A 24,917-nucleotide genomic window follows, 5' to 3' on the forward strand; every position below is an offset into this window, starting at 1 on the left:
AGATAAAATCATTTGTGCGTATTTCAACACAAAATTCTCCGCATTAATTTTTTCTATTTTAGTTTGTCAAATTAATAGAAATAAATTCTTTCTATTCTATAATTTATAAAGACAAAATATTTATAATATTATAGATAGATTTTGAAAGGATTGGCAACTATTTCACCACGTCACTGCATCCTTTGATGATTATTGTAACAAACCCACTTTATACTTCCATAAGCGCGTGCCAGTTAAAAATGTCATTATGTCCCTTGAAGAGATATTGCCTATTTCCGTTATAAGTGGGCAGGCAATTGATAAGTACTGAAATCTGAGACTGACAAGACTATCACAGTGACACAAAATATGTTCTGCTATTTCTTCTTCTTCGTGACAAAGTCTGCAGCTAACATCCCTTGTAATACTCTGATATGATAGATGTTTTTTGACTCCGCAATGTTCAGTGAGAAACCCCTTGACAAGTCAGATGTATTTTCTGTTCACATTAGTAGCTCCATAGTTTTGACTTTTGATTGATTTGGCAAAAATTCTTTAACTTGTCTGCAGCAAATTATATTATCCCAATCAGTCTGAGCTGTTTATAACATTATAGTTAAATTAATTAAATGACAAAAATATTTAAAGTACTATTAATAAATAATGATGATAATCACGATCTCGGTAACCGAGTAACATAGTAACATATATGTACTAAATTTATTACTAGAGTTCATGTATATCATGATACACAAACCAATATTTGTTTAATATTCATTTAAACTTAATAATACGTTATTTACACCTATAATATTAATAAAAGTATGATCATGTATGGTCTCAATTTTAGTTTTAACGCTTGTAGATACTACCTTATAGATGTTCCAAACGAAATTTTTTTAATTATTAACTTATTTAATCTTAGCTCTTATAATTGTAGAGATCATCTTAATGGTACTCGTAACGAAATATTTTTTAATTATTAAAAATTATTACATTCACATAAATTTGAATATTAATTTGTATTTATTGTTCAATAATTTTAATGTTTTTATTAAATATAAACTAAATGATCTTAATCTAAGCTTTAATACTTTTAGACACCATCTTAATGGCGCTCTAAACAAAATATTTATTAATTATTATTATTAATATTCTTATTGTTTAATATAAATAAAATTATAATTATTTTTTGACAAATTATAGTGGCTTTATTAAATAAAAATTAAACGATCTTAAAATAAGTTAGAATACTTTTAGATACAATCTTAATTGTGCTCAAATGAAGTATTTATTAATTATTATAACTAATTAATATTCTTATTGTTTATTATAAATAAAATCATAATTATTTTTTTGACAATTTTAATGATTTTATTAACTAAATGTTAAATGGTTTAATACTTGAAGAAGTTATCTTAATGTTGTTCTAAAAGAAATATTTATTAATCATTAAAACTTATTAAAATGCTTATTGAAATAAAAATTTTACTTATTTTTTCACAATTTAAATGTTTTTTAAAGATCGTATTCTAAATTAAATACACTAAAGCAAATAATATATACATTATTAATAAATATTGTAAATATAAATGATATTAATGAATATAAATGAACTTATTTTATACTGATAAAGCACTTTTGTTCCCATAAAATAAGATAGGCATGAACAGTGCTGCATCTATATAACACCTGCATCAGTTATACTGACGTTGCAGTTTCCTCCCGTTGGGCCATAACAATTTTTTAAAACTGCTATTGTCCGTTTACAAACTGGTTCAATTTTTTTTTCATTTGATTTTATACATAAACGCAAATGTGGTACACTGGACCAATATCTACCCAATGCAGGTACTATGGATGATTCAACACTTGCTTGCATTAATGCTTCTTCGTTAACTTCACCATCAGTATCACCCAACTGTGAATACTGTAAACCTACAAAGCAACATAATTTAAATATATATATTAAATATTATATATAATATAAAAAATAAATTAAATTATTTTCCCCCGGTTACCATTCTCAAACAGATTTGTTTCTTTATAAACTGTTAAATTTACTAATAAAAATGTTTTCATATACTGTAGCGCCAATTTCCATATTGTATTTACTAAAGTTGATAATAAAAACATTCCTATTAAATAAATAATATTATAATTTCTATTTTTATATAAGTATATTTTTTCACCAACTTTCACGTTCGCGATGTTGAAACCAAATTGCCGGTAAGGCATCAATTACTATGAATTTTATTGCCTTACAGTCCGCGTTTTCAATTTCCAATTGAACACATAGTTCTTTTAAGACTTTAATTACACCTTCAAGTGTATCCACGCGTTCCACTTTTATCTGTTGCATTATACGCCCAGCATCAGTTTTAGAAATATTACGACTTTTTAACATTTGTCTTATCCGAATACCAGAGAAATCATATTTTGTATCAATATATAATGTATCACAATTGTAGTTTTTAATTAAATTCAAACTTATTGTATGACACAATTGTGTTTTGCCAGTTCCTGAGAAACCACATATCTCCCAAACAGCGCCCGGAAATAATGAACTTTCTCCCAATAAGCAATCAAGACTTTATGAAGAGTTTAAGATCAGACCAATTTAATATCATAACTTATTTGACTTTTACCTTTCTATACCAGTATTGTATTTGGTTTCTTTAACTATTTTACGTCGTATATGTGATAATTGGGCACGATGTACGCCATGTAATTTCCGTAAATCTCGCTTTAGTTCAGTTATTGTTGTTTCGGATAAATTCGTAATTTTAGTTAAATCTTTATCGTTCGCAAATAAAAATTCACTGACTTTACTTATTTTATGGCGATTCAATCGTTGAATTATATACTTTGTTAAATCATTGCCAAACGGCTCTAAAAGTGCCATTATTAGTGTAATAAGACCCAGCCAATTCAAATTTTGTTTATTTCATCATCTGTTTTGCGATCGGCGCTCATAACTAAATGTCAAATTGAAATCAATTAAAGACAGGTATGTTATACAAAATATGGTCTGTTTAGCCATATAGTATCATGGTATGTTCAGCCGCAGCTTATATCGTAGTAAAAGGCATCAATAGAGCAATTCTTGTAACGATATTTTAGCTCTCCACACTTAAAAATCTTGCGAAAGATCTTTTGAAAGATCTTTCGTATTCTGACAGCGGTTTTTGCAAGACTGAAAGCTATTTTCGATCTTACTAAAGACCAAATGAAAGATCTGCTATTGATTGTGAGCTAATATAGCGTTTTGAATCATTTTGAATGAGCCGTTATTTGAAATTCATTTATTCTCATTTCAAACAGCTGATTTTTCAACTTGCCTGTTGATTTGATTTTTGGCCTGTACCGAAAAATATTTTATAAAGGTTGAATATACCTTTAAACCTTACAATATAAACTGAAAACATATTTTTAACTTCGATTAAGTACTTTTTGGGAAGTAGAAGTTCTAAAAGAAGGTGCATCGTTTTCAGAAAATGCAACCACCAAACAAACATTTATTAACTTTTTTTTGTATATATGTCAAAAAAAAAGCCCTCTCAAAGTGTCAAAATGCCATTTTCGGCCAATGTAAACTCCATATAAGAATTATACGAATGAAATAAATAGTTTGTTTTTATTTTACATAAAAAACATATGTAAAAACAAATATTTTAAAACATTTGGTAATATGTTTTTAAATGTTGCATTCGACGCTTTTAAATCAGTTGATTTATTTCTAATGCTTTCATTTAAATGAAAGCTTATTGTATGGTAAATTAATCTAATAAGCGGTTTTTTGTTAGCAAAATTGCGTAAATAACAGAAATGGAAACATGGTATAATAAAACACTAGGTCTGTTCCACGAGCTACACATAGTAAACCATGAGTAAAACAGAAGTAAAGCACAAACTGAGAGCGTAACACAAATAAAGTGCCAGATTACGCTCTTTACACAAATTTTCATGGAACAGCTTTGTGTAAAGTCTGGTGAAAACGGCTGTTTTTTGAAAAACAAAACAGTAGAAATAGAAATTGAAAAATAACAGACAAACACATTAATAATAAAATAATTAATATATTATATTTATTTATTTTTAAACTTATTTTAATATATTACATATTATTATTATTAGGACACATTATGTTAAAAACATATTTACTTTTAATATTATAGTCTTTATGTTTAGTTAGAATTAAAAATTTATTTAAATAATGTAATTTTAAAGCTAAGATAGAATTAAGTATATATTTATAAAATGTGATGTTAATATATTAATTAGAATTAAGTTCTTTATTGCAATATTAATAAAATTAATTAATGAAAAATAAGCAATATACAAATAAACACTTTAATCCAAGTTATTTTGTGTTTGTAATTCATTACAAATTGAATCTCTAACGATACTTGATCTAAAAGGGATCTGGTTGTTGACATCATTATCTTCCTCAGATTGTTCTGAAAATGTGAATTCTAAGTCGTTTCCATTTGCAAGATAGTGCAAAACACAACATACTCTTATAAAGTGACACAGTAGCTGTCTAAAACGTTGTTTTAAAATACCAAATGCATTTTCTATTAGTATTCGACCTGACCCCAATTTTCTATTGAAATTATTTTGTGCACGAGTAAGACGCCCGTTGTCTTTATATGGCGTAATGATGTGTTGTGTACAGGGGTATGCGGAATCAGCCAGTAGATAGTATTCTGTAAACGTAAGAGGTTTTAATAAATCTCATTTCTTTTTCCAAAGAACTTACCTCCACACTTCGATGGTAGTCGCATATAAATAGGAGAGTTTTGTAAGACCCAACTGTCATGACAGGAGCCTGGATGTCCGACAAATATGCTAATAAATTTTCTGTTTTCATCACAGATGGCTTGCAAGCATAATGAAATATTTCCTTTTCTGTCAATGTAGTCGTCCTTACGATCTCCAGTAGGATCAATAGTTATACGAGTGCCATCTAGGCAACCTGCAAAGTAACATGTATTAATATATATGCAGCGTTAATATGCACATAAATCCTTACCTATAACTTATGGAAAATTGCATAAGCTTCGGAAAAATGTACTTGCTTCTTCCTTTTTTGATGTGCTAGGCCATGCAATTATATCCGGACATATGTTGCTAAAGAAAGTTCTCATCCTTCTTATAACTCGGTTTGCTGACGATAAAGAAAGATTAAAGCGATCTGATAAATCTCTAAAACAATATGCTTCGTGACCAGCAAACCATAAAAAACAGCAACGTGAGCTTCTGAAGAAATGTTCAGCTCACTTACTCGCAGTGCAATAAAGTCGGTACTATTTTGAAATTTTATAGCCAAAGAATTAAAAAGGATCCACGAAATGCGGAAATGAGTTTTGAATTCCTTGTCGTCATATTTGTAAACAACATCTTGTATATAATTTTTTATACACACACGTTTTCTTTTTTTTTATGTAATATCGAATACACCAATTCTACATCATCGTCAGAGTCACTATCTCGAAGTGTATTAACTACGTTATATTCTGGTTGTGTTGTGTTACTTAAATCACTTAATAAAATATTTATTATGGTTTTATCCATTTCAATATTTGTTTATTACAATTGTTACAATTAAAAATGCAGAATTTTTTTATATTCACAAATGCCGCGCAAACAAACAATACAAAAATTTGAATTCAAACCATAACAGCTGATTTACACATAAACACAAATTTTACTTCATATAAAATGCATGAGTAAAGTCTGCGTAACATTTTCAAATTTCGACAGGGATGTTACGCTCTCTCAGATGCTCTCATTTACTCACAAATTTGTTCGTGGAACGCACTTGTGTATACACAGTGTTACTCAAAGTTACTATGTGTAGCTCGTGGAACAGACCTACTATATTAATAATTTTGATCATAAATTAATAAAAAAATTTTTTTGCATACCTGGTAACCACGATACCAACTGACACTTTGTCAATGACAAATTCTGAAGAAATGTAAACAAATCTTCAGCCAACAGCTGAATCCTTAATGCAATAATAAAACGGCACAACGATAATCAACAAATGGCTACAGAAGAACATAAATTGCTTGCAGAAAAAATCAAAGAATGTCATAATTATTTACGTCAATTAAATCAGAAATATGGCACCGAACAAGCCTGGGATATATATCTAAAAGACACAGTACGTCTAAGTGAATATGCAGAGGCGATGAAGCAGCTTTCCACTATTTGGGAAAGCAATATAAATTCAGAGAATCGTTTATCTACACATAGTCGTATCAAATGGGTTAATGATTTTTGTACTGAATACTTTTTTACAGAAGGCATTTATATTAAAAAAAGATTACGTGAACAGCATTTATTAAAGATGTGGTTAAATGAAACTGTAGATGATAATGATTTTAATTCTATACCCGACAGAATAAACCTGCTTGATATAGGCAGTTGTTTTAATCCATTCTCCAGTGTGCCATACTTTAATGTAACTGCAATCGATTTATGTCCTGCGACGAATTCAAATGTACTACAAGGTAACTTCCTTAAAATAAATGTGGGCGGAAATGAAATGTGTATAGAAAATAACTCAGTGTGTAGCTTACCAGCAAGGAGTTATGACTGTGTATTATTCAGCTTATTATTAGAATATATACCAAGCCCACAACAACGACTAGAGTGTTGTGAAAAAGCCTATGAATTATTGAAAACGGAAGGTATACTTATAATCATTACACCAGATTCCCAACCTGTTAATAAAAATGCTTGCTATATGAAGAACTGGCGTTACACACTTGCCACACTTGGTTTCCTGCGCATACGGTTCGAAAAATTACAACATATTACGTGTTTAGTATTTCGCAAAGCTATCGATTTACGCATAGCCAAACACTGGGCGCAGTTGCATCGGGAAGATTATATGAATGTAACCATCGATATACCACAGGATCGAAATATTTTGGACTCATAGCAGAAATGTTTATATTAAGTAATAACTGTAAATATTTTTAATACGGTAGACTCATTCGTCATAATGTAATAATGAATTTTATTGAGCCAAGGTAAAAATTTCATTTTATATACAAAAACATTATATGGAAATATAAAAGTGTATGCAAAATTGGTTTACTTATTTATATTATTTTAAAAATTAATTATGTTTATACAATTCTTATAATTTAACTTAATGCTCTAATTTTTACTTGTAGAAAGTAAATAATTCTAACTTAATCGTTGTGCACTGTTTGCATAAAGTTTGGATGCAAAATTAAGGAAGCCTGTTGCATTTTCATTGCAGCCGTTGCCCCGACAGCCTGTTGCATTATATTTGGCGGTACTGGTTTTTTCTTGTCAGCTTCCCATTCAGCACGATGTAAACGTTGACGATGTTTATACATATTTGCATTAGAAAAGAAAGTCATCGGACAATTTGGACATGTATATAAAACTTCCCCAGTATGAGTCGATGTATGCTCCTATAATTGTAAAAAATTTTTATATTTATTATAAGATAAATTAATAATAGTGTTATGTTAACAATGAGTGTATATTATATATTTGCTATAATTTAATTTGAATAGTACCGTGTATCTCTATATCTCCTTTTTATATTGGAGCAATTTTGTACTATGTATCTATATGGAATTACTTAAGATCAATCTTTAATAAGTACATGTTGCAATATCAATGTAGTATTATGGTCTTGGCAGCAACATTGGTTTACAATGGGTATGCAAGAGCCATTGCCCCACAAGCTTACAACAGAAACCATACCCTATTTAACATTGCTGTCAAATTCATGCATTCAGAATCTGCTATAATTTTTAATGCATGGATACACAATTTTTGTATACTTTTAATCAAAAATTGCTTTAAAATGCATTTAACAATTGTACTCACTCTTAGATCCTGTGGCCGCTTGAAAGCTTTTTCACACATTGTACATTTAAATTTACGTTCACACTCGTGATTGTGATATATGTGCCGCTTAAGTGCGCGTGCATTTGTGGAAACCTTGTTGCATATATGGCAGCGATGTTCTCCTCCACTATCTTCATGTATTGTCTTCATATGCTGCTTGAGACCGGCTATATGACGTAGCCATGTACCACAAATTTCACATTGCATAGGTACTGGAGCAGGACGTGGTACATCTGAGTGTTCAATTTCGTGATGTTTTTTAAGATTTGATTGGCTACGCATTTGTTTGCCACATTTATCACATATAATAGCACTCTCTGGATCATGCATGTACTTTATATGATCTTTCAATTTACGTTCAGTTGGTAATCTATATTAGAAAAATATACCAAATATATTAAAATTATTTAAAGAACACTAACGCTTTGTGCTTACTTTTTATTGCATTCAGGACATGAAAATTTAAATTCCGATTTGGGAACATGCTTGGAAAACGAGTGATATTCGAAGGCTGCTTTTGTTGTGAATGCCTTAGGACATTTGTCACAATGGAATAGCTTCCGTTCTTTTTGTTCTGTAGGGTTGGTGTGTGCAAGCTCATGTATTTCCAAAGAACGTGAGTCTTGAAATATTTTGCTGCATACACTACATTTAAAATGCTCTGGATTCCAATGTACGTAAATGTGTTCGGCTAGTGTTTTGCGTAGTTGAAATTTTCGACCACAACAGGTCATATAACCAGGTTCATCATTGTGAGAAGCACGAAAATGTTTCTTCATATCACCAAAATTTTGTACTAACAAATTGCATTTGGGACATGAATATTTCATAAAGAATTGCGCTATAATCTTATCGTATTCTGCCTGTTGTTGATTTTTGCGTTCAATCTCTTCTCGCGTCATACGTTTTGGTGGAACCAAAGGTTTTTCTCTTTTTCTGTATTTTTTAGGTTTTACCACGATACGTTTAGGAATTTCTGCATAACGTTCTTGCGGTTCGATGTCTGGTAAACTTTTTTCCGAAGCATTATCACTTGATGAACTGGAAGTATCGTCAGTGCCTGAATCGAAATTTGAAGTAAGATTTGCATATGTCGTATCATCTCCATCGCTCTCACTAGCTGGTAACTCAATTTTAATAGCTGAATTCTCAATGCTTACGTTAATTCGTTGTTTTGGACTTCGTTTTGGAGTTTCCTCCTTTAATTTTTTAGGCCGCCCTCTTCGTTTCTTTGGAGTTTCTTCTAAATTTGTAATTTTTTTATCCGTTGTTGCTTCGTTGTCAATACTTGTACTTAATTCTGAGACAGTATCAGTCTTAATATTCAACTCATTTGCTGTTTCTACTTTGGGTTCTACGTCTGTTATATCATTAAATTCACTTAATGTAACACAATTTTCTTTTTTAATTCGTTTAGGAATCGGAGACAAGTTGGAGTTATCAGAACTATTTTCCATCAAAAGGCGATTACGTCTACTAGCACGTTGCGCACGAAGACTTACTTGCGCAACTTCTTCTATGATTTCAATTTGTGGTAAGAGTTCCAAATCATGCACTTCAACTTTAACTTCTGCGAAAGTGAAAATTTTTAATATCTGTTTTTCTTCATAATGTATATTTTCTACTCACCCGAGTCAAAGAAACTGTCTCCCAAAGCTTCTACTAATTGCCCAGCACTTGCTAAGTCTTCCGATTTGAATATTACTTCCTGTGGCAAAGGGTCATTTTCCAAGCCAACTGGTAAAAATTCGCTTTTGCTCTCACACCAATTATGAGCTTCAGCAACGCGCTTGTAAAAACGATGAAATTGCTCCAATTCTGCCCAGCACGTTACACATATTTGTTCTTGTTCAGTGGTATAAGTTTTTTTGGGCTATTATATAATTATATGAATTTATTTATGTAATTAAATATAAATCGAAGCTCACCTTAATCCAGAAATGTTTAGAAACAATGCCACAGACGTCTAAACTTACACCCTTGTTTGAGAAAATTTGTATATAGTCGGGCGCTTGTTCGGACAAGCATAAGATACAGCTAACCATTTTTTAATAACTTTTGTTTTTAACAAACTCGATGTATATGCATTTTATATTAACAGAAAATTATAATTACAAAACAAACAAATAAACAATATGACTTTATTCGTCACACAATCAATACAACAAAACTGTTCAGCGCCAATAAGGCACCAAGCAGGCAAACGGTATGGAATTGGAACAGTCCACTACAAATTCGCCGGTTACGAGTTTAAACATTTTTATATTATAAATAATATTATAAACATTTTAAAAATAATTCAATTTTCTAATGCAAGTTTTCAGTAAATATTTATTTTTAAACTTAAAAATAATATTAAAAAGAAATACTATATAAGATGCTATTTGTAGTTTTAAAGAAAAAAATATTTTATATATATATTCAAAATAAATAATATGAAGATATTAAAAAATAAAAATGAAATACAAATAAAAAATAAATTTGAATAGGTTTTAGTAAAAAATATATTAAATTAAAATATGAAGTTTGTAATTTTTAATAATTTTTTTTTAAAGCGAAGAACCTCGTTGTTAAATTCTTTATTTTTCTTTAACACAAATAAATAAATAAAATAAATAAACAATTATTTTATTTTTTTTAGTATTGCCGACTAACTATTGCACTACGGACCAGCTCGCTAATTTTATTCTATTACGATTTTGTTTTTGTTTTAATTTTTATTATTTATCATCCAGTTATTTTCATTTTATTGTTTATTAATTACTACTACTAAGTTCTTAAAAAACAAATGTAGGTAAAAAATTGCAACATATATATATGTCAACTTTTAGTTCATAAAATTACTAATTAAACCTATGCGCTCTGTGCAAGAATAAATAATAATATAACGACATCAGAACTATAAATTTCATAAGTTGAAGTTTTAAACATCTATCAAGTTATTCTGACCTGGAGTTTCTTTACTTGTTTTTTTTGAGCTTTTTTTACTAAGTTCCCTATTATTTTACGTATAATTTGCTTTACCATACTCCTTAAACGTTACTATTTCATTGCGTTTTTAGATTTTTAAACAAGAATTTAACATATATTGATATTTATCGAGGTTGCTTTTGTTGAAGAAAAGGAATAGTCTCTGTTTCACATTTTTTGTCATATCCTCTCAGCCTGCAAAGTTAAGAATTTCACCAAGTTTATAATCATTGGCAGATTGGTTTAGTTTCACTTGAATGGGACAGTCGTGCCTTTCTTCGTTGTTTTAACTGTGATCCTTCTGAGGGTCGTTCAAGTCTGCGTATGAACAACGCTAATCCATGGTATCACAACGAGCTATTTTTTAAGCTCAAGTATGCCTTGGGGCACAACACCAATACTCCAACTTAACCTAACTTGGAAATTCTGTTAAATTTTTTTTTAACTTGATCGGATTTTTCATAACCAGTTAAATACTATTTTATGACCGATTCTTAATTTTTTTTTTTCAAGGCAGTATATAGCAGAGATAAAATAAATATTTCTTACTTTGAAATTGAGAACTTGTGGATATTGTTTAATTTAAGTTTTTTATATTTTAAATAGAAACCTTATCCTAACAAATTTTATTTTAAGAATAAATTAGATCACCATTACCAACTCGAACTTAAAAGTTATGTTTATATATTGTACTTGTATATTTAGAATTAGGTTATACCGGAGATCCCTAGAGGATACACTTAGGTCTATTGGCCCATTGTGTTACCATATAGTGAAGTAACTAGGCTTTAAACCATTGGCGAAGCTTAGAATGCTGTTTAGTGGGACTTGGTGTAATTGATCAAGATCCTCAAAGAAGGGGGCACCTTAAGAGCTAAGTCGTCGCCGTGCATGAGCTGGACAAAGACAGAGTAGATGGGAAGCAGTTTCATCTTCTTGCCCACATCTGCGACAGTTACGATTGAAGGGGGAAATTAAATCTTCTAGCATGGTTCCCTAATCTGCAATGATCTGTAAGCAAACCTACTATAAGACTAATATGTCTACGGAGCATCTCAATGAGAGTATTATATTTCCTTTTAGTGGAAAATGGCCACATAGCATATAGATGCCTACATATCGTTGAGTCTTCGCATTTATTATTAAGAAGTTCAGCACAGAAAGAACTCAGTAACAATTTGCATGATTTCGTCGAAATCGAAATTACTTAGGTGTTCCGAGTGAAGTCCTGAAGCATCCTTTCTGGATATCTTGTCTGTTCTGCAGTTGTAAAAATATCCCTATGACAGGGGACCCAGATTAGAAAAATATTAGGCTGCGTCAATATCTCGTTTAGAGATATTGTAAATTAAACTGTACTTAAGAACTTTACAGCAATTTGACTGTCTGATAGTATATATTCCTGCCAAATATATCAACCACTTTCAAATAAGTTAATGCTTCCCTAATAGCGATCACTTCCGCCTCGCGTTTATGTTATGATCGTGCTGTCCTGAACCAGTGCTCAAAGGTGTTTATTGTGAAATTATATATATTATAAAATTTTAAAGATTATTGCAATAAACTGTTTCGTAGATTGGTTAAAATTTGAATTAATTGTAAAAATATTTTTAATTAACCAGGATTAGTAAATTATAAATTCAAACGATGTTATTGTTACTTCAGATGTATTAACTTATTTCAATTTATTATTGTGAAATGATGTTGTACTGATAATTACTAAAACAAAATTTTAATCATATAATTATTATCTATGCGAAACAAATAATTTTTTATTATATCTAATTTTTGGAATTGAGTAATGAATGATGGATTTATGACACATACATATATAACATATATATTAATCACGTATAGAAGTATCACTATTTATGTTAAGTCAATAATTATTTCGGTTTCTATTTTTGTTTTTTTTGCTCGTTTCTGCGACCATCTTTGCAAAGTTCTCACTCCTGGTAATGGAAAATTTTTGGTTCTTAAATATTTGTAAGCTTTGGCACTTGTGGAATAAAGCGTAAATGATTGCGCTATGTCAGCAGCTGTCCAATTTCGTCTTTTTTCACCATTTTTCATTTTTGTTAATTGATTGGGTGTAAAGAGATGTCCTAATGATTTTTCCATATTAGTATTGTAAAGTGTTAAGACTTCAATACGACGATGCAATTTATTTTTACTTTTTGAGAAATCGTTTTGTATTTTCTTCAACGCTTTATTTTCTTCTTGTAAAGTTTTTCTGAAAAAAATTTATGTTAACACTTATATTTTTAATATTTATTACTTATTTACATACATTTGTAATTTCAATTCGTCTATATATGCATTATAATCTATAAAAGAAAGAGTTCCACTGTCGCGGCATTCGAATTCCTTTTTAATTTTTAAATGCTCTTCCTCATTTCGAGGTACTACTCCAGGTTTTAATCGAACTGTCCTGCTAGAACTTAAACCTATTAATCATAAAATAAAACTTGAAGTAATAACTCATTGATATAATACTCACCCCATTCCATTTGCAAATTTTTTTCGTAGTCTTCATCACTAAAATGCAAAGAACAAATTCTTTCTGTTTTTGTATTTATTATTCCGAGTCGTTGACAGAAGTTTATCCAAGCTTCCTTTTGCTCTGGATCTGTTGGGAATTTATGGTAATGTATGCTGTTTTTGTTACCTGTAACAAAAAATATAATAAAAATTTAATATGTTATTATATTCTCGCAAATAATAAACATTAAGAATACCTTACCATCTTTCTTAGCGTTGTTTTGCTTACAATGGCTCACTGCACACCGCATGATTTAAAATTTTTTTCCAAATATTATAATGAGAAAATAATTTGTTATAGAATTTATTTAAGTTCTCTTGTTATTTGAAAAACATTTAGCTATTTAAAAAAACTAGAAAATACTTTATTATAAAAATAACTAAAATTCGCTATTTTATTTTGTTTATTTAAGAGTCAAGAAACATTTTAGGGTTGCCGCTTTCATTTTTTTTAAATTTATTATTTAATTAATTATTATTAATATTATTAATAATTTTATTATTATTGTTAATAATGAGCTTTAATTTTTTATAATTTTGTTAAATTTAAAATATTTAATTTAAATAGCATTTTCGAATTAAATTAATAGAATGGTTATATCTGTATAAACTTGTATAAAACAATAACTATATAGCTTTAATTTAGTTATGTTTTAAATAGTATTTTCTAATTTTAACTTATTAATTGAAATTTTATTTTAAATAGCATTTTTAATTTAAATTAAATCAAATTTTTTTGGATTCAATAAAAAATATTTTAGAAGATTGGCAGCCTTGGAAATTGATATCTGCACATGTGATGTCACCTCACGACATTTCATGAAATGGCTTAATTTTGTAATCTGCCTTTCTTATGATCAATACACAATTTAACTACATAGCTAGTTAAAATAACTAAAAATTTTACAAATGAAATTAAGGACATGTATATCTATAATACTACGAACGATTAGTAATTGTACAGAATGGTGCACCCGAAGCTCCCAAAAGAGTTCTACTGATGAAAAGACAATCACAGGAGTTTCGAAACAAAATTTAATTTGCTCCTTAATAAAATGATATAATATATCATTTATTTAAATATAAATAAAACATAATTAAAAAACAAAAACAAAAAAAAAATGTAATAAATAGTAATAGTAAAAAAAATGAGTGATTGCAAACAAGCTGTTTTCATTTTACAAATTATTACATCTTTTTTTATAAAAACCAGAAAACATAACAATTATTATTAAGAAAAAGATTAAATAATAACTCCTTTCATTCGCCTTTTCAAATAAATAATAAAAAAATTTGTTTTTTAAACTTTTTGTTGCTGTTTTTTTTCTTGGAAATTTTTTATAGAGGTTTATTTCGAACAGTAGTGAACTACAACAACAAATATTTATTTTATATAATTTTTAAAATAATTATTTTCGGTCTCTGATAAAAACTATTCAAAGCGACGATGATAAGTATGTCTGTTGTATCAAGAAATTGTTCTATGAAACAATTTTTTTAATTGATAAATAAAATAATAATTCAAAACAATAATAATGAGCCGTTCCTTAAAATCGATGTGGTTGTGGAAGGAATAAAAAGATTTACTATTATATCTATTAAGTAAAAATATACCGAATCATTACTTGATAGTCTACATTGATTTCCAAACTACTGCCTTCGTTTTATTATTTTTGTAATATGGATTTGAAAGATTCGAAATAAATATATTTTCTTTTATTAAAAGGATTACTTTTCCTATAGTTAAATATAATATATATCAACAACACTGAGAGTAATCAACTAATATACCGAGAGACTTTAGTTTAATCTTGGATCGTGTAATACATTAAGTAAGACAAACTTAATTTAAATATACTTTCTTTATTAATTATTGTTATTATCACTTTATATTATCACACCGAGAGTCATTATATATATATATATATATATATATATATATATAACTAATCTACCGAAAAACTTTACTTTAATCTTAGGTCGGATAATCATTAATTAAGACAAACTTAATTTAAATATACTTTCTTTATTATTTATTGTTATTATCACGCTAAGTATATGACGTGTTTTTATCAAAATGTTTAATTCTGAGTAACATCCATATTAAAAATTTTGTCTAAAAATATCAAAATGAAAAGTTTTAGTTATATAAAGAAAATGTGCTTAAATGTAGCACAATAGTGTCAAATTACGTACTTTTTTAGTACAATTCTGATTTTGTTAGAAAGTGTATAAAGAATATTCTTCAAATCAAATTTATTTATTTATTAATTTTATATTGTGAACATTTAATTATTACGTTTATAAGTGATTGTTTGGTATATAAATACATGTCCGTAATTCTTTACTTAGTTTTAAATTAGCAAACAAATTATTTTGAATTATGGATAAAATATAAAATAAAATAAAATCTCTTCATATTAACAATGAGTTGGTGTGTACGAAGTTATAATATAATTTAATTTTACTTTCATTTTATTTAGTTTTATTACAACATTTAATTAAAATCAAATTAATTAGAATAATAATGATTATATGTACTTTATAATAGTCATACTAAATTCGCTTCCCACAAAGTTACTAAAATGACAGCAAAAATAATAGTTAAATAATAGCATATATTTAATAATATTGTATATATATGGGACATAAGTAGGGCTTATGAAACAGTTACTACTGAACTTAATTTCTTTTATATAGCAAAACAAAGTGCATCTCTGTATCATAAGAACGCGGTATGACATACTAAATAATTTTAACTAATATTGACAAGGGCGTATGTGGATGCTTGTTAAAGGGAGATATTGAAAGCTCATTCCAAGTTCTTATAAAAATATTAATTTATTAAAATCGATTATATCTAGTGTATAGTATTTGAAATATTTTTGAAATATTTACGGATAAATGTGAACCTTAAAACCACCCGTTGTATGGGTCTTTGAATACAGAGTGTTTGATACTAACGTACTTTAACTTCGGGAGAAGGTTACCAGGTCCGATAAACGAGTAAGGAACCTAAATATTTACCAAGATACAAATTTGTCAGACAATTGCACAATAAATAAGCGGAAAACTTGATTTCCTTTTCAACAGAAAATAATTCCTAAATATATTTCGATTTTTTTATATATGTTTTTGTTGATAAAAAGAAGCATTACTCTACAATAAAAGTTTAAGATGAACGAAAAATTATATGCATTATCAATTGAAATTAAATACCTAAAACAATTCAAAAAGTTTATTTGTGTCATTTGTGTTATTTGAACAAATTTAAACATTCGTTTAGTTACCGGTTTCTTAACTGGACATGCTTATTTTAATCACTACCTTAAAGGTTACTGATATAATCCATTTCATTCATTCATTCATTGTACAACAATAAATTATATACTATAAAAACAGCTGAAACCGGTTTTTTATATATTTTGTTGTTGCATCACTGTCCTTCACTAATGAAATCCATTATTCCTGCATATCTTAGGAAATGTGAAGACAAATATACACACATCTTCTTTGATCTTTCTTTTATCTCTATGTAGTATTCGTTGATCTAAAAGACCTTTGGAAACTTGAGTAAAAGAATAATATAATGATTATTAATAACTATAATCTTCGTCTGGTCTGGAATAGAAATATTTTTCAACGGTTGCAGAGCCATTTGACTTTCAATAATAATATCACATTTTTCAGAGGATCGCTATTCGTACGCTAAATGTTTGTAGCTTCTGCATTTAAGGAGGTTCTTAAGGTCTGGCGTTTACACGGTTTATTATACGTGTTGTTTGAATGAGTCCGTATTTGTAACTCAGTAAACTTTGGTACAACGGCTGTCACTCCAACCAAAGCTTATCTCATAATAATAAGAATTGTGATATGTATTTAAGACGTATTCAGTATCGGTACGTTCAGTACCTTTTAATGTTATAAAATTAAATATATTAATAAAAATTAATTTATTTGATTTCTATTGTATAGAAGATATCGACAATTATCCTTGTTTTCTTTAGCAGATATATTCATACTAGGTTTCTATATGCACATTTACGGGATTTTCAAGTATTCGATTTGGCGACTAAATGTCTGCTAGACCAGACTTGAATTTACAACATAAAAAAAAACAAATAAAATAAGCCTTCTAAGAATTTCACTTGTGATGTCATAACAACTCAATAATACACTTTTTAAATTAATTAAGCAATTAGACTCCGTGTCCACAACCACAAATAACTCCAATTTCACAAAAAAAAGTAAAAGAAAGTACTTCTTTCTTTAATATGATCTTCATAGATTAGCTGGCAGATGTTGAAAGGTCAAAATAATTTATTACCCTCACCAAAAACAACATCTCAAGTATTTGTGACCTTCTCCGCACTACACCACTTGAAATCACACAAAACGAAAGGCTTTCTCAGAACAAATAAAAGTAATAAAAAAAAAAAAAAATATAAAAAATATCTATAATTCTGAATTCATTTTTATTTCGATATTTTTATTACATATATTCACGTTAACAATATATTTAATATTTAAAACTCTCTTTAAGTACATCATAAAATGATTTTTTGAATTTCTAATTATATATACCTAAAATGCGTTTACCTTCTGGATCGAAAGGACTTCTTAAGTGACAATCAGCCTTATAGCGTTTGCCTAATATATCAATCTCGTATTCTCCTGAAGTTATAAATTTGTTGTCAATAATATCATTATTTTTAGTTTGCACATAAGCTTGACCCAATGATTTTTTCAAAGCATACGCATATTCAGCTCGTCTAAGTATGCCAATTGGCTCACCATTTCGATACACACCTTCCAGACCCCAAATTGGTACTTGTTCTTTTAGTGTTAAATAAACTAAACGTCTGCGAATTCCTTCCGAACGTTGTTTATCTATAGCAGCTTTACCTTTATATTCTCCATTCTTACGACACGTAAAACCTAATCCTGCCTCAATTGGTGTATCATCTGGACGCAAATCAAAACTCCACAAATGATAACCTTTTTCACTACTCAGAGAATATAAAGCACGGTAGCCAGCATTACGTAAATCATCAGCTTTGCCTGTTTCCATTAGCGATTGATACACAGCAGAACAATCTTCCTTTGGTACATGCAATTCATAACCAAGTTCACCAACAAAACTTACACGTAATACACGTACATCAATTTGACGTTTACCGGACTTATCAGTTACTTTAGCTAATATAGTACCATTTGGTGCTATATTCGTATCGGACAGTTCACAATTCATAATTTTTTGCAAAATTTGTCGACTCTTGGGACCTTGTATTGAAATTACACCCAAATCAGCGGTTACATCTTGTACTGTTGCATTAAAGCCTTTGTTTTGTATTTCACGTAAAATGGTATTATATGTGTAATAGGCAGAAGCACCACCAGCTACTATATAGTGTCCTTGTCCATTCAATTTTGGGCTGAGCACTGTGCCTGCACCCGATTCTAAACGTGAAACTGTTACATCGGCTTCCACTCCACCGCAGTCGTTGAGAGCGCAGGTATAAACAGTTCTGAAAAGATATATATGTATTAGAGTATATAAGAGAATATAGGCTAGCAAAATTAGTTAGTCAACTAAACACTACATAAGAAAAAACTTCTAAAAATGTTACATTCTGATGAGGTGAACCAAAATTAATTTAAATACACTTTATTTAAAACAAATGTATTTAAAGTCCTGATTCTATTCTGATGCCACAGAAATATTTTAAAGCACACCAGTTGACATTTCTCTTTTTCTTCTTCTTTAAAACATAGGTACGACAATAGTCCTGATTTGATCTGTGTTTCTACTTATTAGGAAATGTGGTATAAGTACAGTATTAAACAGTAAAATGCAATAAAAAGATGCGTTTAAAAGTAAGATCTAATTAAGTTCAATCAATAACTTTGTTATTTACTGATTTTAAAGGAAATATGTCATATGTGACATAACACCTCTTCATCTCTTTAAAATATACTGGTTCCGTAAATCCAATTTTACTAAACCTAAACGAATATATACATTTAGTGTAATTGATATTATAGAGAATCATGCTCCATGACTCTCTATATTGAAGAGCAATTGATGAAGAATTTATCGCTCTTCAATATATTCTAAATATTCTGAAGATATGTTAGGTTTTTCAAGGTGTATGTAAGTCAACGTAATTTATATAAATCAGAGATTATTAGATAGATTATAACAGCGATCCTAAAAAACTACTTAGGTCTTTTAGCTTATTTATATATATCGTACATAACTCGAAGCCCTGCAAACTCTTTGCAATCTTCCATAAAGCTCAAAATGCTCTCTAGAGAGTAAACTAATATCCTCTAAAAATTGACTGTCTGTAAACTTTAATCTTCGACACTCAAACGGTGCACAATAGTAAAGCAAGTGTGAAACTTTTCCTTCGTTCTTTAGAATCATTGAAAGTTTACTAGGCTTGATGAAAGTTTGATCATTTCACAGAGCATTTCAAACACATTGCTTACAGATGTCTGCATATCGTTGAATCTTCTCATCTTGTATTAACTGTTTACTGTATGTGCACATCTTCTAGAAGTTCGAATAAGTTGACTGGTTGGGTAGCTTATATACTTTATATTGACTGTGATATCCCTATGACTGAGAATAGGGACCATATAAGCTATGCGTATGTCTAGTAAGGCGAATAGAGTGTCTATGTGTAAGTTAACAGCAGGGAATTACTTAAAGTACTTGTAAAATTTGTTTGGTTAATCAAATGATTTAGAAAATAATATTGAATTTATTCCCCCCTCTAAACTCTGAAAATAGTTCCGTAAGTAATTCGAATTATAAACGCCTCGTTTTTTAACGAACACTAGTGTACTTGCTTTTTAACATCACGATTTGTGTTTCCAGTAAAAATCCAATCCGCAGCTTTTTGTGCTTGTGGTCCTTCCAAATAGAGTTTACAAAAATAGCTCATATTGAAGACGACAGCATTATTTCTGCAAGCCATAGCCTCTGCACCTATCTACACATTGCAACACAACATTTGTAGGATGTCAACAAACATGTGTAGTAAATAGAATTTTTTAAATATAATCAATTTTTTATAAATAATTTAAAATCTCTCACCAAATTATGATGATCAGAAAAACGACCGTAATGCAAATCACCCTCCAACACATGCTCGTATACATTATCCTTGTGTTTCTGATTTCCATAACTTCCATAATAATCATAAGATAAAACTTCAGCTGGTTTGGTCAAGAAGAATCCTGGGCGTTCCCAACCCTGCTTCTCTTCCATGAAAGCGTTATATGCTAACATGTCCGTATGTAAAGGATCAATTTGGAAATTACGTCCAGCCAATGGTTGATCATATTTAAATACCATGCTATAATTCTTTGCATAACTTTCATGTGACTTTTCTCTTATCCATTGCGTCGCTTTACTTTGGTTTGCAGTGAAACGTCTCAGATCAAAGCCAAACATTGGCAAATCTGGTTTACCATTTAAAACCCACTGTGCAATTTGCTCACCACAACCACCACCGAACATCATACCTGCAGAATTAAAACCACAACTATGATAAAGTCCTGCAACATTCATATCAGGTCCCATAAGTGGTTTATGATCTGGTGTAAAAGATTCTGGTCCACACACTGTACTCTTAACACCATATTTACCATAAGTAGGACATAATTTTGTGGCACCAGTTATATGGGTATCAAATACCGACCAATCCAAATCATAGAGTCCAAAGTGAAAATCTTTTGGTACAGGTTCATCAAGTAAAACCGGATTTGGTTCATATCCTCCCATACATATGGCATCGCCTTGTATGCGGAAATATGTGGAATAATCATGATCACGTATATTAGGTAAACCTCTTACACCGGGTATTGACTCAGATACAATATAGGCATGTTTCATTGGTATCAAAGGCAAATGTGAACCATATTTTTTAACTAAATCACGACCCCATACTCCTGTAGCATTTATAACTGTATTTGTTTTTATATTTCCAAATGGTGTTGCTACTCCAATAAGTTTCTGGCCTTTTTCTGTAGACTCCACAATTAAATCGTTAACGGAACAATTTTCTATAACTTTGGCACCATTCTTGGTAGCTGCACGTGTTAAAGCAGTACAGAGCATAGCTGGATCAACAACACCATCGCCAGGGGAATAGAGTGCACCAATAAATGATTTAGGATCAAGTAATGGAAATAATTTTTGAGTTTCCACCGGTGAGAGTACATGATTTTCAATACCTAAAGCATTACCAACTGTAGCCAATCGTCGATATTCATCTAGACGAGTCTGCAAAGGTTATGTATTTCAGAATATTTTAAAATTAAAAATATTTATTGAGTATATAATATATTTAACTATGTTTTTATAAAAAATCTTAGAATATAATAATCATAATATTTTAACAAATTAATATTGATTTTATATAGTCATTGAAGGTCATTTTATATATTTTATAAATATGTTAAAAAATATATAATAAAATAATTTTTTTTATTTTCATTATTTTTACATATATTTTTAATTTATTTTTAAAGTAAATATTTTACATTATTTATTTTTTATTTTCATTTTACTTATCATTTATATGTGCTAATTATAAATTTATTATAAATATGTATTTATTATAATATATTATAAAATATATAAGCTCTGAAAAGCAGTAGTAAATATTTATAAAATATTTAATAAAATATTTTTTTTTTATTTTCATTATTTTTATATATATTTTTAATTTATTTTCAGAATAAAAATTTTATTTCATTTGTATTATTTATTTTTTATTTTTATTTTAGTTATCATTTATGTGTGGTAATATTTATTTTAGTCGATAATTAACTGTATATTCATTATAAAGGTAACCTTTGAAAAACAGTATTAAATATTTAATAAAATATTTTTTTTTTATTTTCATTATTTTTATGTTTATTTTGAATTTAATTTTTAAAATAAATATTTTATTTTATTTTTATTTTTAATTTTTATTTTTATTTTATTAATCATTTTAGTCTGTAATTAACTCTATATTCATTATAAAGGTAACCGTTGAAAAACAATATTAAATATTTATAAAATATATTTTATATATTTATAAAATATTTAATAAAATAAATCAAAAGTAAATCAATAGTCAAATTTCTCCGATCCTCAAGGATTATTAAAAATATAGCAACAATACGTAAATATCAATACACATTTATTTGTTAATATTATATTTATACAGTCCGGCCCCTTGTTTTTGTAAATACGTGTATGTATACGTTATATACAATATTAACATTTATACAAAATTTTATATTAATTTCTTATCTCCATTGAGAAAAAAAAGTTTATAGATGTATGAAGAATAAAAATATTCTTATGTTCTCTTAAAATTTTTGAATTATTGATTGCTTACATCTGAATGTGCTATGAATATGCCACCATTTTGTATCCAACCTGGATCGAGTCCAGTTTCTTCTTCTAATTGCAAAAGCATATTCCTTGAGTTGTTCAGTAATTGAGTGTCAACATCATTCGGTCGCAATCTCCATACTAAGCCAGCAGTATGCCAAGTTGTACCAGCTGTCAACTTAGCACGTTCCAGTAGTACAGCCTTAACTCCACGCTTTGCGAGATGGTATAATGCATGGCAACCAGCCGAACCGCCACCAATAATGATCACATCTGCTGATGTAGGCAGTTGTGGTGACGGAGTTTCTGTTTGTGTGGCTTGATATCGAACATTTGTCGTCTGAGGTATGACAGTTGAAGTCCTAAATGACTGTTTAGTCACTTGTTGAAATATATTTTTACCAGCTTTCCACATTGAAGGTACCGACTAAAGACACTTATCAGGCACGGCTTCCAAAACCAAACTAAGCTCAGCTGCTTGAAGAATTCATTCGAAACTGGTATCAAAATCAACATTAAGGGGCCAAGTGAGAGGTCATTATGTGTTGATTAGAAAGTTCGATAAGTTATAAGAGAATTGTTGCTGGAAAAATATTATTGCTGTGATTGTTTTGTTTAATTATGCTGATATTAATTCTATAATATAATTAATTAATTATTTTGAAAATCTTTTTCAGTGATTTATATTATCTATAAGAAATATTGAATGTTCGAGAATTAATATAAGAAAGTTGAGGAATTCAAAATATAAGAATTTTTAAATTTTATTTTTTATTTTAATACAGGTTACATTTTCCAGTTATATGTTATGAATGTTTCACTCTTCATATTTTTAGATTTTAAATTTAATATATATTAACAGTTCGTTAATAGGTTGTTTGTAGAGCTCGACAGAAATTCTTCTTCTTTCTATAATTGGCGGTTATTCACCGCTTTACTGCCACGTTTCTGACAAAAAATCTAAAGAGGAATGTACATAATTCCATTGAATTTAACGGAATTTAACAGATCTGTTGTCCGATGTCAAGTCTACAAACTCTAAAAAAGTTCTTTTCTAGGAAAATTTGTGTTTTGGAAGAGAAAGCAGTTCAGTTATTATGGAAAGAAAATTATTACCCAGCTATAGGTCTTTTTAAAATAAATAAGTGTAAATTATTTTTATTTGATACAGATACTAAATATACTACCAAATATACAATGGTCTACAACGTATTTAATGTTCTAGAATTTGCAACGTACAAACTAGGTTAGGTAGGAGTGGCAGCGTGGCACCGCAAAGCCTACATAAGCACTAATTATAGTCTATTGTGATAGCTGAAACATAAAAGCTTTATATAAGCTATTAAAAATTTATAAAAGGGATAACTATATAATTGAATAATAACCAGTATTATAAGTATTCAAATTAGAATTTTACTCTTTTATACTCTTTTCCAAAAGTTGATTATTGGCTAGTAATCTATATAAATTTTCCAAGCTTTTATTGTCCCTCTTGTAATTTAATTATTTAATTTAATTATGAAAATTATACTTTCAGAAACATCGACCCTTAGCATTGGGACCAAATATCAACAACCTTAGTCCTCCTTCAAACCATATCCGTCACTACAATTCTAATCTTCATTGCAACCTCAATCTTCACTAAAACATTAATCTTCACTACTACTTCAATTTTCATTTCAACAGCATATCATCAAGGAGCGAGTATATTTTGGAACAAGTAGTCCAAAGTTGTTTTAACAATCAAATCGAATATTTTATAATAAAGAAATGGACTATGTTATATGTAGATAGCTCTTTTGTTCTTTCAGTGCAATTGGCACGAAGTCGAATTTTTCTGGATCAACTCTCCGGAAACAAAATGCTAAATAATTACAGCAAGAATCTTTCGTGTTTTGGATTGGCTCTGGAGGGCATGCTTGCGGCTTATATTTTTTATTCTTGTTTATTATTTATTAAATATTTTTTTCCTGGTACTTGATACTTGTTCAATAAATTTAGTTTATATTTTTGAATTGTGTAATCGGCGTGACCAATATATATACAGCATACAGCATATATGTATATACCTAGTAATTGTTAGTTTTGTAATAAATGAATTAAACAGATTCGCTCAAGATAT

At 28.9% G+C, this 24,917-nt stretch overlaps 6 protein-coding genes across 6 annotated transcripts; 1 reads left to right on the forward strand and 5 right to left on the reverse strand.

The window, feature by feature from the left end:
* Positions 1-1,604: 1,604 nt before the first annotated feature.
* LOC119682477 (DNA repair protein RAD51 homolog 4) lies at positions 1,605-2,944 on the reverse strand. Its single transcript, XM_038095928.1, has 4 exons — positions 2,628-2,944; positions 2,176-2,570; positions 2,001-2,117; positions 1,605-1,917 (listed from the first exon to the last, which is right to left on the reverse strand). The coding sequence occupies exons 1-4, from the start codon at positions 2,882-2,884 to the stop codon at positions 1,661-1,663; spliced, it is 1,026 nt and encodes a 341-aa protein (XP_037951856.1). The 5' UTR covers positions 2,885-2,944; the 3' UTR covers positions 1,605-1,660.
* A 1,388-nt stretch (positions 2,945-4,332) lies between these two features.
* Positions 4,333-5,129, reverse strand: LOC119674695 (protein ALP1-like). Its single transcript, XM_038085851.1, has 3 exons — positions 5,057-5,129; positions 4,742-4,957; positions 4,333-4,688 (listed from the first exon to the last, which is right to left on the reverse strand). Exons 1-3 carry the CDS (start codon positions 5,127-5,129, stop codon positions 4,333-4,335), a joined length of 645 nt encoding a protein of 214 aa, XP_037941779.1.
* Positions 5,130-5,936: 807 nt separating this feature from the next.
* On the forward strand, positions 5,937-7,236 carry LOC119678965 (S-adenosylmethionine sensor upstream of mTORC1). Its single transcript, XM_038091098.1, has 2 exons — positions 5,937-7,025; positions 7,173-7,236. Exon 1 carries the CDS (start codon positions 6,032-6,034, stop codon positions 6,932-6,934), a length of 903 nt encoding a protein of 300 aa, XP_037947026.1. The 5' UTR covers positions 5,937-6,031; the 3' UTR covers positions 6,935-7,025; positions 7,173-7,236.
* On the reverse strand, positions 7,096-10,105 carry LOC119678964 (zinc finger and BTB domain-containing protein 41). Its single transcript, XM_038091097.1, has 5 exons — positions 9,813-10,105; positions 9,514-9,757; positions 8,320-9,454; positions 7,864-8,254; positions 7,096-7,439 (listed from the first exon to the last, which is right to left on the reverse strand). Exons 1-5 carry the CDS (start codon positions 9,927-9,929, stop codon positions 7,191-7,193), a joined length of 2,136 nt encoding a protein of 711 aa, XP_037947025.1. The 5' UTR covers positions 9,930-10,105; the 3' UTR covers positions 7,096-7,190.
* Positions 10,106-12,631: 2,526 nt separating this feature from the next.
* LOC119683258 lies at positions 12,632-13,702 on the reverse strand. The gene is made up of 4 exons (XM_038096896.1): positions 13,598-13,702; positions 13,355-13,522; positions 13,145-13,301; positions 12,632-13,087 (listed from the first exon to the last, which is right to left on the reverse strand). The coding sequence occupies exons 1-4, from the start codon at positions 13,644-13,646 to the stop codon at positions 12,724-12,726; spliced, it is 738 nt and encodes a 245-aa protein (XP_037952824.1). The 5' UTR covers positions 13,647-13,702; the 3' UTR covers positions 12,632-12,723.
* Positions 13,703-17,903: 4,201 nt separating this feature from the next.
* On the reverse strand, positions 17,904-23,264 carry LOC119680841 (sarcosine dehydrogenase, mitochondrial). The gene is made up of 4 exons (XM_038093839.1): positions 22,800-23,264; positions 20,501-21,691; positions 20,254-20,396; positions 17,904-18,923 (listed from the first exon to the last, which is right to left on the reverse strand). Exons 1-4 carry the CDS (start codon positions 23,208-23,210, stop codon positions 17,966-17,968), a joined length of 2,703 nt encoding a protein of 900 aa, XP_037949767.1. The 5' UTR covers positions 23,211-23,264; the 3' UTR covers positions 17,904-17,965.
* Positions 23,265-24,917: the final 1,653 nt, after the last annotated feature.

The sequence above is a fragment of the Teleopsis dalmanni genome, chromosome 2 (genome assembly GCF_002237135.1).
Source record: "Teleopsis dalmanni isolate 2A chromosome 2, ASM223713v2, whole genome shotgun sequence".
In the NCBI taxonomy this organism is placed as follows: Eukaryota; Metazoa; Arthropoda; class Insecta; order Diptera; family Diopsidae; genus Teleopsis; species Teleopsis dalmanni.